This window comes from Ictidomys tridecemlineatus, chromosome 2, assembly GCF_052094955.1.
Source record: "Ictidomys tridecemlineatus isolate mIctTri1 chromosome 2, mIctTri1.hap1, whole genome shotgun sequence".
Lineage (NCBI taxonomy): Eukaryota > Metazoa > Chordata > Mammalia > Rodentia > Sciuridae > Ictidomys > Ictidomys tridecemlineatus.
Genome location: NC_135478.1, coordinates 19,972,137 through 19,991,029, shown reverse-complemented (window position 1 = coordinate 19,991,029; position 18,893 = coordinate 19,972,137). Strand labels below are relative to the sequence as shown.

The following is an 18,893-nucleotide window of genomic DNA, read 5'->3' as shown; positions in this document are numbered from 1 at the left end:
TACCGTATTACAGCCTGAACCCACTCAAGGGATTTATTTTTTGACATAAACATATAACTTTAACATAACAAAAACAAGCACTTCCAACAAGACCAAGACAGCATCTCTTCTTCTAAGGTTTAGGTTTTGCCCAGAATTCCTTATACATGGAATAGCCCATACCTAGAGAAAAAGAATGCTAGTTAAGTATTAAAATATTCTCTTCAATAGTAAGAAAATACAAAACATTCACAGAATAGCTAAAAATAGTACCCTTGCTAGTACAGAATATTTACAAGAGGAATAGATCCTATTTTCCTAAACAATTTAAATTTCTAAAACTCTTATTATATATAATTTCTCAAGGCTAGTATGAATATATCATAATGTTACAATATTTGTTTTAAAGATCAACGAATATTGATCTAGCATTTTTAAAAGGAGTCACAATGTTGCCATAACACCAGATAGTCAATAAATTATAGCCAGGCGTGGTGGCCCACACCTGTAATCCCAGCGGCTTGGGAGGCTGAGGCAGGAGGATTATGAGTTCTAAGACATGCTCAGCAAAAGCAAGGCACTCAGTGACATCCTGTCTCTAAAAAAAATACAAAATAGGGCTAGGGATATGGCTCAGTGGTTGAGTGCCCATGAGTTCAATCCTCAGTAGCCTCCTTGCCAGAAAAAAATTATAATGCCAACCAAAGCATATATATAAAAACATTTTAAAGGGCTGGGGTTGTGGCTCAGCGGTAGAGCGTTCACCTAGCACATGCGAGGCCCTGGGTTCAATCCTCAGCACCACATAAAAATAAACAAATAAAGGTATAAAAAATTAAAAAAAAAAACATTTAAAAAACCTTTTTCATCTTTAAAAACTCAGTAAAATAGCAATCAGGTCTTTCTCAGAAAACTGATGTTACTACCAACCCTATTTGCATGTCTGGATTCTTCAATGAAATTATAAATTCAGTGATAGACTTTAAAACCTAAATCTTTCTTTAAAACCTTAATAGGATATATCATAGACAGTAAAACTGTATCACACTTTAATTATTTTTATTAATTCAATTTTTAGGTGAAAATGACTTGTATTTTCAAACTGCTTCAAGGTCTGCTAAAAGTACCTCTCTTGTTTTGTTTTTAAAGAAATACATTAATGGGAAACCACAAATTTGAAATTTCCTTTAGGAACCTACCCAGAGTCATCGCTCCTACAACAAAGCCTTGGGCTGCCACACGCATATGAATCAGGTGAATGGACATTTTAGTATTTCCCCTGTTCTTTAATTTGTATAATCCATATGCAACAATTGCTGCAAAACCTGCCATTCCTGTAAAACAAATAGTTGTAAATATGTTAGATGCATAGAGGAAGGGGACCAAGAGGATTTTAACATTAATCAGTGTCTTTTCTATTATTTCTATAATTTATCAGATCAATAATTAGCTGAACACAAATAACAGTTTAAAAAAATATCCCCCTAGAACCCAAAAATCTATAATTGATAGCAAACATTAGCAAATTCAGAAAGTCAGGGTTATTTTTTAAAATGTGGTTTGTGGAGCCACACTAAATAAAGGCCTTTTAAAGGCGTATCAGGGAATAATAGGAATTAAGCTAATGATTATTAAAAAACAACAAATATGCTCAATGTCTTATATATTATGGAATGAGTTTATAACTCTTCCTTCCTGTCCTACTGCTCTTCCTAAAGGCAATAACTTAATATCACAGAGACAATCTATACTTTACTAGCACTGAGAGATCTTGTCTATATACTTCAAAATCTGAGATACTATACTGGAAAGTATAGCACTGCATAGACAAAGCAATAGAGCAATACTAAGAGTTTGAATTAAATGGATAATGACCCTAACATTCTATGCAAGACCAAGTTCTCAATCATTTAGAAGACAAAAAACATTCAGGAATGACATGATCTTGGATGTTTTCAAAGTGTAATCACCCATGTACTTATATAAAACCTTGAGGAAATAAAAAAAAAGACAGTTCAAGAAATTAATAAGTGAGAAAGAAATAAACAGAGTGTGAGATATGGTGGTAAGCAATAGAGTTAGTAAATCCTATGAAAAATACCTGGGTGTGATGGAGAAATTAATAGTAAAAACTAATAATCTGAAATTAAAGTTATAATTATTATAATGTTCATTTTAACTTTTGAAGTAAGTGAAAAAATACGCCCCAATTAAAATTGTAAAACTAACTACCAGTAGTATAGGAATAGCTGAACTTCCAAAACATTAAAAAAATAAATAAATAAAAGAACAAACGAAACAATAAGCACAACAAACAGAAAATAAAGTATATAGTAGAAACAAAACTAAGAGAACTTATTACAATAATATCAACATAGGTTAATGTCCTCTTCTAGGTTAAAAAAACAAAACCTGGACATATTCTTCCAGGAAACATAACTAATTTACACTAAAGAGTTAAAAATAAAAGAATTTGCCTAGATAAGACTAGGCAATGCAAACAAAAAGAAAGCAGGGGTGTCAATACTAATATCCAAGTAGAATTCTAGGTTAAAAAGCACTGATTATGTCATACATGCAGGCATTTTATAATAAAAGGTTAGTTTATAAAAGTAGTCATAAACTTTAAATAATCTAATCAACATAGCAACAAAATAAATGAAGCAAAAAATTGTTAGCAACATAAGGCATATCATACTTGAAGATGACAAAAATGGGAAAAATAATGTTTCTATTAGAAAATGACCAAATTAAATGGTGTCATTATAACTTTACTAAATTATAATATTTTAAAATAAATAAAATTCAATATTTTAATTTAAAACATAGAGATCACCTATTCTTTCAAATGTCTATGAAGCTTTGGCAAAATGAGAACATGTATTAGGCTACAAAGAAACTTTCAAATTCCAGAAAGGTTGTATTCCAAGATTGTAAACATAAAATCAAAATTTAGCTATCAAAATAGCCATATATACACACCACTAACCACTGAGAAGTTATGTACTTCTACTTGAGTATGGAGGTTAAAATAAAACCTGAGAGATTAGGAAATTCAAGCAATTACATTAGCACTGAAAAGGATCAAGAGTACAAGCTCCTGGAAGACTAACCAAAGACAAAGAAAATCAAAAGACACCATTAGAAACGAGAAAGGATTTAAGGAGAATCCTAGAATGTGGTACATTTATCAATTTTCATTCAAACCTTTTGTGTCCTTAAATACAATTTTGTAGTTTTAATTTCTCTAGGTAAGCCTTAAATATTCCTAGATGTTTTGTGAGGCATTCATGAAATTGATTTCAGTTGTTCTTCACTTATTTTCTTAGATTTCCTATACAGATAGTTATACACATAAAACTATATGTAACTATCTGTATAGGAAAAATACACACACACACCCCACTTCCTAAAGTATGTACAGCTTTTTTCATGTACTTATACAACTTCAAACAACAATAATAGTGTTCACATATATTCCTGTCTTATTTCTGACTTTAAAGGGTATGTTTTTAATGTTTCAAATCTAAAAGTATAATTTGTATTTCTTTTTGATTTCTGGAATAAACTTGATTCTAATACACTGATTTTAAGATTTCAATTGAGATGATCACGTAGTTTTGTATTTTATGTCTTCCAAGGGACTGCATGCCTATGTGACTCACCCCCAGTAAAACCTGAACACCAAGGCTTGGTAAACTTCCCTGGATGACAGTACTTTGCATATGTTGCCACATGTCATTGCCAGAAGAATTAAATGTCACTGTGTGACTCCACTGGGAGGGGATACCTGGAACATTATGCTTGGTTTCTCCTGGACTTTATCTCACATGCCTTTGTTGACTTTAACCTATAACCTTTTGCTATAATAAACCATAACCATGACTCTAATACTTTTTTGAATCTTTTGAGTCTTGCTAAGTCATTGAGCCTGAAGGTAGACTTGGGATTCCTCAACTCCTCACTGATATGTGAGTCAATAAGATAAGATGTCTAAATACACACAGAAGAATTTTGTATTCGGCATATTTCAATAACATAATAAAAAATACTTGAAAATAAATTATTTTAGGATGTGCTCAATGAATAAGCTTATCATGCTTTCATTGTTTTAAGCTTATAGCAGACTGAGTATCAGAATATCGAAGTCCAACTTACCAATAGGCACAAATGGTGCTTCTTTAGCTTTTCGGATAAATTTAGATCCCTGATCTTCATCATATGAAGAAAGAGAAACATCTGTGTTGGTTGACATAGTGATTGCTTGAAGAAACTTCCTGAAAGAGAATTTCTATGAGGTTCTATAAAAGCATCTAGAACACTATTCAATACCTGAATGAATGTAAATATTCCTAATTTCCATGAGTAACCTGATATGTGTTACTCATGAACTTTGAAAAATATTTTTAGAAATTACTATTTTAAATCTATAGCCATCTTTAGAGTTGTATATATTTATTATTCCATAATTTTACCTTTTCTCACAAACAACCAATTTCTTTTAAATGTCATCATACTATTAAAAACAGTACTCAAAACAAAGTGATAATTCCTACTGACTCTTCAATATCATGTTGGAAATTCTATTAAGCACTTTAAAGTATAGTTAAACACAGTTTTAATTGCCTTCAAATGCTAATTTGGTAACTGCAACATGCCACCTTTGAATATTTCCACTGTGTTACACTAATCTCTGCTATTGATGGTGGGATTTTTTTTAAAGATTATTTCAAATAGCCAGATTTTCTACCTAGTTTATTATTTATTCCTTTTAGAGACAAAGACTTATTTTAAATAATGTTGCTAGAAATGGATCCTTTTAAAACTACTTTTTTCTTATATTGTTCCTTTAATGGCACCAAAAAAAGCAAGTGACCAGCCTGACACTTATCTGAACTGCCCATAAACTTTACCCTACAGATAAAATAAAGAAGTCAAACACAATACATAAGTGCACTGACCATCCCATTATCCATATAAAAATCCTACCTTCACTTCTGAATTTCTCATGTGCATCACACTCCCTTCAATAAGAGAAGCCCTCATCAACAATTTGCTATTTGAACAGGATAAATGGCAGTAAGGGCCCTCAAGAAAATGCAATTCTAAAGGGGGTGGTATTTTTAGTATTTCTTTAAATTAATTTTTTTGTTCTAATTTGTTATATACAACAGCAGAATGCATTTCAATTCATAGTACATCAAGGGCATGTTTAGTTTGAGAATTGAATTCATCCCTCAAAGCCCCACTCCATTGAGAAGAACCATCTAACAAAGAAGAAAACTTTACAGGGGAAAATTCAAATTAGACTTTTTTTTTTGGGTACTCCATTATTTCAAAAGTGAATAAACTCTTATTAAATTTTATTATATATAAGGCTTAATTAATAAGGTCCAGGTCCAGAATGCTTGGTATATTTAAAGAGATAAATACTAAAGGAACTAATGGTTCAAAAACTAAGTACTATTTAAAAAGAGAAGTGAAAATGTGATTAATTGCCAATAATGTAAGGGACAAAACTGAATTTCAAAGGAGTGATGTCTAAAGAAGGCTTGAGAAGTTTCATAAAGAAAAGACATGAGATTTGATTTGAAGAACTAAACAGAGGAATTTAACACTGAGTTTATTTTAGGCTGGGATGTTTATTAGCTGCCTTCATTCCTATTCATAAACTTCTCAAATATATAACTGTGTGTATCACAAATCCTCTTTCCACCTTTTTTTCTCAATGCCACATTGTAATGACATTAAATCTCTTAGATTTTCTCTATACTTCTGGCCTTTGCAAAAGCTGATTCCTTTTCCTATGACAGTTTTCTTCTCTCTCCCCACTTTCCATCTCCTTTGGAAACTTTCTTAACTAACCCCTATTTTTTCAGGTTTGCATCCTAACTAGTTCCCTCTGGAAAGTCCTCTTTGATTCTTTAAGTCTACAATATGTACTTTGGTTATGCAATCCTATACTTTCTGTATCTCCATGATTTACTGCAACGACCTATACAGAATAAGTACACCACAAAATGTTTGTTGATTAAAAGTTATGTTTCTCAACAATTAAAAATAAGTTATATGTATTTGTAGAGTTAATCAGTCAGTATGAAAAAACCAAACTGTATATACTTAAAGTGATTTCTTTTTTCTTTAAATTTTTTTATCTTTATTTTTATATTTATCTTTATTTACTTTTCTTTTATTTATTTTTATAATAATCGAACCTAGGGCCTCGTGTGTAGGAGACTAGTGCTCTACCACTGAGCCACAGCCACAGCCTCATTAATTTATTTTATTATTCATATATATCTATGAAAAAAATAAATGATGAGCTAAGGTCTTGGTTTCTTGAAGCCTCAAGAGACAAAACCATTACAGACCACAATACATTTTCTTTGGCAGATACGTTTTCCTCCTTTGCCTTAATTATTCCCAATCTAAAATATCACTTGACTATTGACTTTAAAATTTAGAAAGTTGGTGGGTTTTCCTCTAATTATTTCACATGTGGATGACTATAATCATCCACAGGTCCATTAAGCAAAAAGGTTTTCTCCTTTCAGGAAGGGGGGAGATAACTCTCTCTTTACTGTATATACAAAGAAGAACAGACGAAGTCTGTCATTTTCCATTCCTTATCTATGATACAGACTCTAAAATTTGTATGAGTAGGATATTTGATTTAGCTTTCTGAGAGAAGCTTTGCAGTAAGAATCAGGGTGTAGGGCTGGGCACAGTAGTACACACCTGTAATCTCAGTGACTCTGGAGAAGGAAGAAGGATTTCAAGTTCCAGGCCAACCTCAACCATTTAGTGAGACCCTCCCCCCACCAAAAAAAAAAAAAAATTAAAAGGACTGGGGATATAACTCAGCCATAGAGCCCCTCTGTGTTCAATCCCCAGTTCAGGGGGGTGGGGGTGGGGATCAGGGTGTGGAAAACCTTGTGGTTATTATTTGCTTTAAAACATTAATGATTAGGAGCTGTGGCTATGGCTCAGTGGTAGAGCACTTGCTTGGCACATGTGAGACACTGGGTTCGATCCTCAGCACCACATAAAAGATAAATTAAAGGTATTGTGTTCATCAACTATATATATATATATATATATATAACACACACACAAAAGAAATAATGATTATCTGTCTCTGATCCGGAACACATCATGTACACATTTTGAGATAAAAGTCAGTAAAGATGAATATTAAAAAAATCTAACACATATAACAGAGTTGTTGTTCTAAATTCAAATTATATCTCTATTATTTTTATAAATGATATAATTCTAATGTAGTCTATATATTCTTATACCTAAAATACTTTCTGAATATAAATTTTTGATAATTGTCTTAATGCCATCTAGAGTTTCCCAAGTATTCATGATTTATAGCTACTAAAATTGAAAATGTCATTCTTAAAGTTTCAAAGTCAATAACCACAAATCATATAATTTGAAAGCAACACGCACCAGATGATTATCAATACCCTTATTTTATAGGTTGGAAAAGGGTCCTGAAGGATTATATGAATTGCTCAAAACCAGGAATACATCTCAGGGAGAATAGAATCAGAATAGTAGGATTAGATCCAGCTCTCCTGATAGAGTCCAGGGTTCTTTTGGATTGATAAGAGATTACTAAACCATCATTCTATTGATGCTGGTACAAATTTAATCTGAAAAAATAAAAGTACATTCTTTAATTAAAACCCACAACACTCTCTTTGAATTGTAAAAAATTGTTTAAGGCATGTCTACATTAAATAGTCTTATTCCCTCAGTGATTTTAACTAATCCAACAATTTTTATTTCTTTTGATTTTCAATCATCTTTTTCACTAATTTTCCTTTAGTATCTCATTCACCCACGTGATTACTCCAGATTTGCCAGAAAGTTGAACAGAGACAAAAAGAGGAAATGATAACAAGATATTCAGTTTGTAGAACACCAATTATTCTGTAAGCTTACTACTACTAGAAGAGGTGAAAGGGAAAATGAGCTGCCTAGCATAAGGTGATGTAAAGGATCTGGTCAGAGTAACTATGATCTAATACAATGTGTCAAACTTTGATTCTGCATCAGTCACCTGTCAGCTTGTTTAAAATGGCTGCCAACGCCCCAGCCTGAAAATTCTGACTCAGATGATTTGGGACAGGACCCAACAAATCAGTATTTAAAGAGGCCCCCTTAAATGATTCTGGTGCACAAAAAAGTATGAGAGTATCTGCTGCTATACAGGACTCCGAATTCGTGTTGTGCTAAACTACTTCAATTTTCAGAACTTTGCCACCAAACCGGTCACACTGAAAAGTGCCTTGGTACTTTCTGAAGCATAGATTCCTTTGGTGGGTATTACCCAGAAGAAGGAAAGAGCTCCTTCCAACCAAGAATAAAAGCGAAAGACGAATTGCTAAATCATTTTGGCTTCTCACAGTTTTGAACTCACGCTACGCATTTGTAACCTCCAACTGGCAGGTTTACTTGTCAGAAAGAAATTTTAATGCTGCTACAGATAGTTTATATCAGGCCTTAGGCCTTCTCACCTTCACGGCGTAGGATAGGGTCGCAAAGGATGGAAGGAAACACCGGACTGGGGATCAGGGAAGATCTAGGTTGGAAGATCCTCTGGTTTCACGCCCTTTCCTCAACCTTTCACCCTCTTGTCCTCTCTCTTCCCGTGACCTTGTCAGGGCTCCAAGGCCGGAGCGCTCACGCTCACTATCCCTCCTCAGCCCCGGATCCCAACACGGTTCCGAGCTCAGGGCATGCTCAGGCTCCTCCTCCCCACAACCAGCCCCAGTAGCATCCCCTCCCCAGGGCCCCAGGGTCTCACACTTCTCTTGCTTCAATCCTCTCTGCCTCCGCATCCGCTCGCCGAAAGGACCCGGCCTTGTCTACCGACCCTTCCTTCCCACGATCCGCGAGACCCGAGGCCGCCAGCTACACGTTCCTCCCTTGCCCCGGCCATCGCTCCCCTTCAGCCACCGGCCCCAAACCTCCCAAGATCCTTTAGATCCATTCAAGCGCTGCCCGCTTTTTCCGGGGCCGCCGTCGGGTGAGCTGACTCATAATGCCGGCCTTACGTTCCTCTTACCGAAAGCGACAAAACCCTTCACCACCGGACCGGCTTGTGTACCCAGTCCGCGCGCCCCGTCCGCGCGGTTACTCCAACTCCAGCCCACAGCCCATCCCAGCCAATCAGAAACTGGTAACCGGTCGCGGGGAGGGTCGTGTCCCCGCGTTGCGTGCGTGTGTGCACGGCGCGTGAGGCTACCGGAGCGGATTCCGGATTGGCTGGGGCTTCGCGGGCGGGCGGGGCTCACGTCCCTGGCTCTTGCGCCTAGTGCGTGTTAGACGTGAGGCCTCACAGTTGAGAGTTCGTACTGGGTTGTTCCCTGGTTGCTGGAACCGGTTCTGAGGCTCCTCAGATTTCCTCTCCCTTTTCCCTTCCGGGAGCAGGAACGAACTTCGCGTAGGCCTGGTTCTGAACCCGGCCTCTTGCGGAATGCCGCAGGCACGGAGGGGCGGGCGGTGAGCGCGTGGGTCGCAGCTTCTCGGGAGGCGGCGAATGTGACGCGAGCTCGCGCCGGTCCCGGGGCGGCGGGGCTGCTAAGCTTACTGTCCATTCCGCTGCCCCGGCGATTATCCGCTCTGAACGTGTGCAGTCTGGTCTCTTTGAAGTCCCTTCAAGTTTACACTCCAGTGGAGCAGTGGCCGCTAGAGAAGCGACTTCATACAGGGGTGGGGACCTTTAAAGAAAAGTCAAGAGGCCTGTGGCTGCCAGTTTCTGGGGACAGGACTCCTTGTTTGTTCATAGGGCAGATGATCAGTGAATACTGACGAACTGATGGAAAACGTTGTCGATTGCATTGGGGAGGTATCTATGAGTAAATTGGAGTTTAACAAGGCTGACTGCTAAGTGCTGTAGCATACAGGTAGGTACTAAAATGCCTTGGGCTGAGGATTTTGAAAATCATTTGAGTTAAGCCTTGTTGGAAACAGTTCATGCTGTGTATGATAAATTAAAAATTCCATACCTTGATTTTTGTGGTAGCTTTCACTACCCGAAGGGGCATTATTATTATTATTATTATTATTATTATTATTATTATTTTTGATCCTGGTATTTCCTTGCCCACTATTTGTGCTCAGTAGGAACCCAATAAAGGTAAATGAAGTAAGACGAAACTGCTGCAATAACTGGAGAACTTTAAGCTCAGGAACTCATTTAGGATTATTAAAATTAAAGCACCCCACTGTCTAATATGAAGGTAAACTAAAAGTCATTAAGTCCTTTGATTCTGGAAATATAAAATCTGACAACCACAAAGACCAAAGATTAGTCATTCCTGAAGGGGATTCATACACTTTACTGCTATGTAACTTACTTGGTTCCAGAGAATGAGATAAAGGGTCAGGCAAATCTGAGTTGAAGTCCCAGATTGGCAACATGTTAGCTATGATATTGAGTTTAACTTCTCAAAATGTCATTTTTTTCACTTGTAAAATGGGTAACAGTTGTGATGGTTAATGAGAAAACACATGTAGAGTGTTAGCTATTGTGTGAAAAGCAGACCTTGCCCTCTAGGAATTTATGTGGTAAGTATATGCACCTATAAAGCCAATTACTGTTAGACATGATGTTGGGTATAAAGTCATAGCTACTAAGTAACAGAGTTCCAGGATGGTAAACTAGGAATTTTGTTTCCACAGCAGGTCATTTTTTTAGAAGTAGAAGTTTTATTTTTATACCTACTGAACTCATTACTCTAAACATTGTATATAATATTATTTAGAGTTTAGATAATTCTGGGATGACCAAGCCACATAGGTAATTTAAGTAGAGTTAGGTAATGCACTTCCTTTACAGCTGTGACTATGTGGAAGATACACACTTGTGTCCTCAAATCTTTCTATTGAGACTATTTTTTTGACATAATTCATTGATCTGACCCAACTTGAAGTGATATTAAATTTGAAGGAGAATAAAAGATTCATCTTTTGACAAAAGTATAACAGCCCTGACAGTTTGGGTTAAGGGAGAAAGTATGAACTGAGTCAAGAGAGGATGTCATAGAACAGTAAAAACAGCACTGACAGATATTTTCTCAATTTCAAAACAATGCATTATTTAAAATCATTTTTATTGAGATTAGTCACATAAATGGTATAACTTTCAGTCCAGTCTATTAGTATTTGATTGAAATATGAATCAAGTAAAATGTAATCAGTTTTTGGATGAAATTGTTTAAAAAGTTGGGTGAGTAAGTAAACAGGCCTCACTTCCTCTTTTTTTTTTTTTAAAAAAAAGCACAGATATATCATTGCCCTTTCCTATTCCCCAGATTTGTTCAGTGCCTAACAGCCCTTGTCTAGCTAGAGGTGTTACAATAGGGCCGAATTTGTTGTGGCAGGCCCTTAAGGTAATTATTGGGATGGATGCAGTTTTTCCTCAGGTAATCATACCTTATTACTTTTCAAGAGAGATAAAGTGTAAATGTTTATGAAAGATTTTAAACAACACATTTCTAAATTTTTTTGAAGATTTAGACTTGTGTTATTAAAGGGACCTTAAAAGTCATCTAGTTCACTTTTTATGCAAATAGAGATTTTGAGAATTTAAGTGAATGATTTAAGTGACACAGGCAGAACCTAAATAAATGAGCCTTCCTGAGAACCAGCCCCAGGTCATGGGGTCAGACCATTTAGTATTGTAATGCAGTATTAAATGAAAAACCTTTTTTTTTAAAGAGAGAATTTTTTTAAATATTTATTTTTTAGTTTTCGGTGGGCAAAACATTATTTTATTTTTATGTGGTGCTGAGGATCGAACCCAGCGCCCCACGCATGCCAGGCGAGCCCGCTACCACTTGAGCCACATCCCCAACTCCAAAGGAACTTGTACACCCGAGAGACCTTTAATGAAAGTTTTTAACCTTTTGATTTACATCCTTGGATGTGATAAAGTGATTGATTTAAACAGTTATGTAATGTGACCAATGCTATTAATGTTGGTCTTGATTGAAATGAGCTCTATTTTAACATCAGGGCCATCAGAAAAAATAAGATAATTTTTAAATCAAAATTTGTCACAAGAGCTGTAGTATGGCCTTGTTTTGATTTTTTTTTTTTGTTACCTAGGATTGAACCCAAGAGCATTTAACCACTGAGCCACATCCCCAGCCCATTTTTAAATTTTATTTAGAGACAGGGCCTCACTTAGTTGCTTAGAGCCTAGCTAAATTGCTGAAGTTGGTTTTGAACTCGTGATCCTCCTACCTCAATCTTCCAAGTCAATGGAATTACAGATGTGGGTGGGCCACTGTGCCTAGGGATTTTAATATATTTTTTAAGTAAGTCTGTTACAGTGGATAATATTAAATTGTGTCAGTTTGCCCTCCATGGTCTGTATACAAATTCAAGAATTTGTAACTCTAGTACACTATACCTTTATTCTTTTATGTACTGTTTAAATACTTCACTGTTTCAGAATATGAAAACTCAAAACTACCTTATTTGTTAGGAAGTTGTATATTTTCTGATCTCTGGCAAGGAACAGAACGTGGAATTTATTCCATAGTGAGATGTTTTTAAGTTTCACATCAATGACCTCAGTCTCATCCTGAGAAACTTTAATTCTTGCAAATTAGAACATATTACAAGCTTAATGTAATAATAAGGGACTTCTGTTTGTGCCAATTTACTTGCGGTTTTGTTGCCAATTTGTGTGAGAAATTATTTTTCTGTTTAGTAGGTAGATACCCAAAATTTTGATAAATGTTGATAAATATCTGAAACAGATGGGTGGGGGGTGACATGCTGGGAAGCACTTTACCACTGAGCTACATTCCCATACCAGAAGACTTTTTAAATGGAAATTGTTCTTCTACACTTTATTCCATATCATGTTATAAGAAAACAATAGCAAATTTACATTTTTATAATGTCGACATTATAAGTGTTAACAAATGTGTAAGATTATTATTTCATTCTCTTTACTGTGTGTCATTTTGAAATCTAATTGATGCATAAGACTTTAAAAATGATTTGTTTTCTAAAGTATCAAATCAACTCACCTATAGTTTATAGAATAAAGAAAAGCAGTGCAAGAATGTCTGTCAGCCTTGCTCTTGACCCCTCTTCATAGAAACTTCTGTAACTTCTTATGCTCCAAGTAGCTGTCTAGACATCATCATATCAACTGCAAGAGAAAAAGGCTTCTAAACTCAGATGTCTATTTAAGCTAAGGCCCAACGTAAAAGGCATTGCCCTATTTTTGTCATCCTTTTAAAATACTGTGCTGTCTTTGTTGAACTTTGTTTAAAACAAATGTTAAATCTTTTGAGAGATTGGTAATATCTACAGGTATATTTAAACCAGAGTTGGGAGTCACCATCAGCAATTCTTGAACATTATTGTGCTGAGTATCTGCACTGGACTCAACCTGCTTTGAAATAAGTTATAGTGTGAGTAGGTCAAAGGAATGGGTATATAGACCTAGTAAAGATAGTCTGTAAGTGCTTTGAATGGAATTTCAGGTCGATATCATAGTAAATGGAACAGTTTCAAAGGCTTCTTGGGACTAGGATTTTAATGAGCTCTGGAGAATAACTAGAATGCAATTATATTGGGAGGGTATTTCTGAAGGAGCAAACTGGGGGCAGAAAGGAAGTAGACTATGTAGCTCTGTTGACAATAAGTAGGAAAAGGAAAATCTTTGTGACCAGAGTCAGAATAATAGAAAGTAGACTTGAGTAACAGTTGGGAGGACCTTAAATGCTAATTAAAGAACTTGGACAGTATTCTATTAAGTGTCCCTTGAAGGTTCTGGAGCAGGATGTTGACAAGAGCAAGGTGCATATGAAGTTCTTGGTAGTAGAGTAAAATGGATGGGATCTGTCCATTCTCTCATGAAAGGTAGTGTGACACTACTTAAGACCACAGACTCTCAAGCTTGCTTTGCTTCTGTGTGATCCCAAGCAAGTTATTTAATCATTCTGGGTCTCAATATCTTCATTTGTACATTAATAAGGATTTACCTGGTAGAACTCTTAGGGAGTGTTAATAGTACCTAAACCCTAACATTGCCTGGCACGTAGTAAGTGCCTTATGTGTTCATCATTATATTTGTGGGGGGTTGGTTTATAGATTTTTTTTAGATCCAACTTAATTACCTATAAACAGTAGTTTCATTTTGTGTGTATAGTGTATGTATGAGCTTTACGTTTGGTTATGGAAGATTTCCATAAAAATGATAAATATAGGGTGCTCAGAACTAGTATGGTATACTTGAGCAAAAAAATAAGCAAATAATAGGTACTTTTTACCTCTAGTTTACATAGTCTTCTATTTTTATATCACTGGTTTCAGTCAACTGTATAAAATATTTTTTCCATTAGTAACCACAGTAACAGTAGGATTTATGTATTTATGTCATAGTAAACAAAGATATTATATTTAAAATATTTTAGTCTTGAGTGGATTTTTCCACTGATGCACTTAGTATGATTTGTTTTTGTTCAGCAGTAGAACACTTACTAATGAGAAAAAATACAGAGTGGAAAGAGCCTTGGCTTGGTGCTCCACGATTACTACCAAACACGAGGTCAAAAGACATGGATTTGAATACCAGTTTGAATGCTGATTAACATTATGACTTGCACAGGTTATGTAGCTCTTTGGAATCTCAAATTTTTCATCAACAAAATGGGGGTATTAATAAATAAATACCTTACAGGATTGGTTTGAGAGATCTAAAGGCCCTTATTACACCACCAACAATGTGTTGTAATAGTATGTTAGTTCCCTCTTTAGGCAGCCTCCTTCCACTTGCTGCCATGTCTCTGAGCAGTAACCAATGATGCAACCGCAGGAAAACCACTTTTCTTTAGACCTTCAAGTTTCCTGACCCCACGCTCAAAGTCAGTCCTCTTGTTTATCTCTGTTCAGCCTGTTCTTCCCTTCCCCTGATTTCACCACTAACCCTTTTCTCTGAGTCCATTGAGAAATTATCTCAACTTCTTTCCTCTTGCCTCTACTTGTACACTTACATATACCCTTTTCAGTCATTTCTTGTGGTCTTGAGTACCATCTTCCTTTGCACAGCAATCACTGCCAGCTTTGGAGAAAAAAAGTAGCACATATTCTCTCAACCTCTCCCCCAATCCATACCATTAACCAAACCCAATGGTTCTTGTTCCTATACTTCCAAGCCTATGATGGTGAAGGACATCATTCAACGTTCATATTTCAGTTTCTCTGTTCATATCCTACTTGTCCTCTGACATATTGGCATTAGGAATCTTTGATTGGCACCTATGTTCTTATTCTTCCAATATGGCCATTCTTTTTTAAAAAATTTTAATATTTATTTATTTTTCGGCAGACACAACATCTTTGTTTGTATGTGGTGCTAAGGCTCGAACCCGGGCTGCATGCATGCCAGGCGGGCACGCTACCGCTTGAGCCACATCCCCAGCCCCTGGCCATTCTTTTCTCAGTTATTGTTACTGAATTAACTTCCTCTAACCTTAAATATTGAGGTGTTCCAGGATTCTGCTCACTCACTTTCTTTCTTACCCTATTTCTTCCTCTTGGAGTGATCTTATGAACCTTTGTGGGGTTTTACTTTCATCTGTATGCTGATGTTCTCTTTGCTGTACTTCTTGTGTGAGTTCCAAACTATTCAGTTGTGTGTTAGACATTTCCATCTTCAGATTCCACAGACAACAAGTTCATGATGAACTGAATTAATCATCTCTCTTCTTCCCTCTGCTTGGGATAACCCTTTCCCCAAAGCCTGCACTTTTTTCTAAATTCCCTAACTTGGTTGGTCAAACTGCTATCCACCCCATTCATCAAATATGAAATGTGTAGATCCCTGATGCCATGCCCTCCTTTCTCCACATCTAACCAGTGACATCTGTGCTGAGAACCAAATGATGAGGGGACAGCCCTATAAAATTTATGGCCATAATGAAACTGTCTTCACTTTCATAGCACTGTGTTCTTACCAGACTGGGCCAGATTTGCAGTTTCCATAAGCATCATTACTAAGAGGGTCATTTGAACAGGAAAGCACTTAAACAGACCTAAGAAAGACATTTGCATAATGTTAGGTTTGACACAGATGGTTTTAATGGCAGTGTTTTCAAATAACAACCTGTGAGGTTGTCACTTAAAAATGGATCTTGGATAAATCCCAGCTCCTCAAATTCCTGTGGGGAGAATGGGCAGGTGGGGTTTAGACTTTTCCTGACTAAACTCAAGTTTGCCTTCTTTTATGTTTTGAAGTCATTATATTCAGAATGAACAACACAACCATGTCTTAAAAATGTACATAATTTTATATCATTTTGTCATTAAATATATTTTTCAGTAGATATTGAGAAGGCAAAATTTGATCTTTTTAGTATTCAGTTTTATGTGGGACATATCCTGATTTTTAAAAATTAGAAAGCTTATAACTTTAATTAATAAGATTGCTTTATTTATAATCTGTATTTATACAGATATGAGAGTATATTACACAAAAACATCATTGATTGTGAGGCTGGGGCTGGGGATGTGGCTCAAGCGGTAACACGCTCGCCTGGCATGCTCGGGGCTGGGTTTGATCCTCAACACCACATAAAAATAAAATAAAGATGTTGTGTCCACCGGAAACTAAAAATTAAAATAATAAAAAAATCATTGATTGCTAGAAGCAAAAGCTCTTTATTGACCACAGGCAAAAAGCTCTTTCAAGTGGAAAGGATAAACATGATTTGCCACCTGGGTTTTCTGGCTTGTTGCTGTCACGTGGGATTATGTTGAGCACTGTGGTTATGCATGGACATTGGGTTACAAGTGCCCTGGCAGCAGAACTCCTGCTGTATCTGTATTTGTAATCTTCCACAGAGCTTGCTAGTGTCCTGCACACAGAAGGCCTCCATGCAACACTGGTTGAATGCTGCAGGCTGCCTCTTTGCAGAAGCAAGCAACTGAGTACAGTAACAGTGACACTGGCTGCATTCACAGCTGCTAGTGCTGCAGTTGTCTCTGACCCTCCTGATTACCTGCCGCCTACAATCTTCCTTCCATACCCCTTGAATACTGATACCTCTTGAATACTGATTTCTCCCACTGTGTCTTCCCAATAATGACTTATGGTGATTTTTATGGTCTGCTAATCTTACGAATGAGCTAATTTTCCAGGAGGCACTGCCATACTCAATGGTACTACAAATAGGTTTTTATTGACTGATCTCTAAGCTCTCCAAGCCATTCTGCCCTCATACTGATTACGAGGCACCATCTGTTTGTCTTGACAGCTTAATGAATTGAGGGCTCATAAGTGTAGCTGACATCTAAATTAGATCCAAATCACAGTAAGGACAGGGTAATGGTCTCCTTTGCCAGAGATGAATTAGCAATTACTTTTATAGCTCTAGGAGAAAAATGAATTATGCAAACAGATACTTCACCCAAATTGGTGTCCCTGAGTGACTCTCCCTGTGCTAATGGTTTTGCTAGGAACAGGAAACTGCTTGCCCTGTTTCAGGGAAAATCAGAAAAAGACGATCTCTGCTTGACCCAAGTAAATCAATAGTCAAATACTAACTACTAGTGTCCTTCTGTCATCCTGTTTTATGATGGTCAGAAGGGATTTTTAGGGGTTATGAGTATTAAAATAACAATCTAGTAAACTGAGCTAGTAACTTCGGTCTATTGCTTAGTACAATATGGCTGACCAAAGAGATATTACAAATCAGTGGGAATGAACTGAGTGCACTGTGCAGCTTATGGTGCCTTCAGAAATTGTGTGGGCTGTTGCTTTTTTTTTTTTTTAAATGTTGCTGGACCTTTATTTTATTCATTTGTTTATGTGTTGAGAATTGAAACCAGTGCCTCACACAGGTGAGGCAAGCGCTCTACCACTGAGCCACAATCCCAGCCCCTGGGCTGTTGCTTAAGGACAATTTAATAGTTTTCAAAAGGCTTGTTACAATTTCTGGCTAATGTACTCTTATGGCTAACTAGGATCTGGAATCCTTTTGATCCATGGGCTGAGTGAGTTGTTCCTGGCCTCCATCTTACTTGGATATATTATCCACCAGAAGCAGCAGAATTATCATCAGACTCACTGGGTCTATCTCTTTCTTGGTGGGAGTTGAATCAGATCAAAACTCCAAGAATACTTGTCACACAAAGTGAAATTTGTTTGCAGCAAGTAAGGAGAACACAAGGAATCTTTCCAAAGCTAGGACTTCCCAAAGCTAGCAAACTTTTTTATTAGTGCAGCAATGTATATTCCTAAGGGGAAAGGGCATCCTCACATGGGCAGAATGGTCCTGCACAGGCACAGTCTGACAGCATCTCCTTTATACTTTCCATGGAAACAAGGCTTCAGCTCTTTCCTGGACGCAACTTTTTGGTATTATAATGAAGTAAAGTTTGCCTCTTGGTCATTGATGCATGCTCCTTAGGGTAGTTTGTGGAACATTGTATCTGAAAAACATCTTTTAAGGGGATTTCTTAAAAAAAAAAACTATTTTAGAGCAAAGGAAAAGGATGGGAGATGGTCTGCATCCTGCTTTCTCAAGCTACTGAATGGGCGAGACAGTTTACATCTTGTTTTCTCAAGCTGCTAGTGGTGAGAAGCCTCATCCTGCTTCCTCAGGCTGCCCTTCTGCTCACAGAACCACATGAAGCTATACAGACACCTACTGTACAACACCATCTCTTGTTCAGAAACTACCATTCTCTGGGTATGCTAGTAGATAACTTGATACACATAGACAAGGTGTGTCTGATAATCCAAACTACTTATCAAGTAAGTACAATTATACCCACTAAATACAGGAGGAAACAAGGTTAGCATGGTTAAAAACTTTCTGGGGTTCCATAGAGGCAGAGGGAGGATTTGAATCCAGTCCTTTGAACCC

At 36.6% G+C, this 18,893-nt stretch overlaps 2 protein-coding genes across 8 annotated transcripts in view; one reads left to right on the top strand and one right to left on the bottom strand.

The window, feature by feature from the left end:
• On the bottom strand, window positions 1-9,216 carry Higd1a (HIG1 hypoxia inducible domain family member 1A). 5 transcript variants are annotated; one of them, XM_013364096.4, is made up of 5 exons: window positions 9,062-9,207; window positions 7,438-7,643; window positions 4,138-4,256; window positions 1,179-1,313; window positions 1-162 (listed from the first exon to the last, which is right to left on the bottom strand). In XM_013364096.4, exons 3-5 carry the CDS (start codon window positions 4,232-4,234, stop codon window positions 113-115), a joined length of 282 nt encoding a protein of 93 aa, XP_013219550.1. In that variant the 5' UTR covers window positions 4,235-4,256; window positions 7,438-7,643; window positions 9,062-9,207; the 3' UTR covers window positions 1-112. The 5 variants fall into 5 exon arrangements, with proteins under 5 accessions (XP_013219550.1, XP_013219549.1, XP_005337979.1 ...); XM_013364095.4 differs by lacking the exon at window positions 9,062-9,207 and adding an exon at window positions 8,801-9,055; XM_005337922.5 differs by lacking the exon at window positions 7,438-7,643 and having other exon boundaries at window positions 9,062-9,216.
• A 51-nt stretch (window positions 9,217-9,267) lies between these two features.
• The window catches only part of Ackr2 (atypical chemokine receptor 2), a 58,454-nt gene continuing 48,828 nt past the window's right edge, over window positions 9,268-18,893 (top strand). The window contains exon 1 of one of the 3 annotated variants that reach the window (XR_005735897.2): window positions 9,268-9,902. The gene's annotated coding sequence lies outside the window, so the exon portion shown is untranslated. The remainder of the gene's footprint in view (window positions 9,903-18,893) is intronic. The other 2 variants (XM_040290110.2, XM_040290109.2) reach the window with 2 other exon arrangements.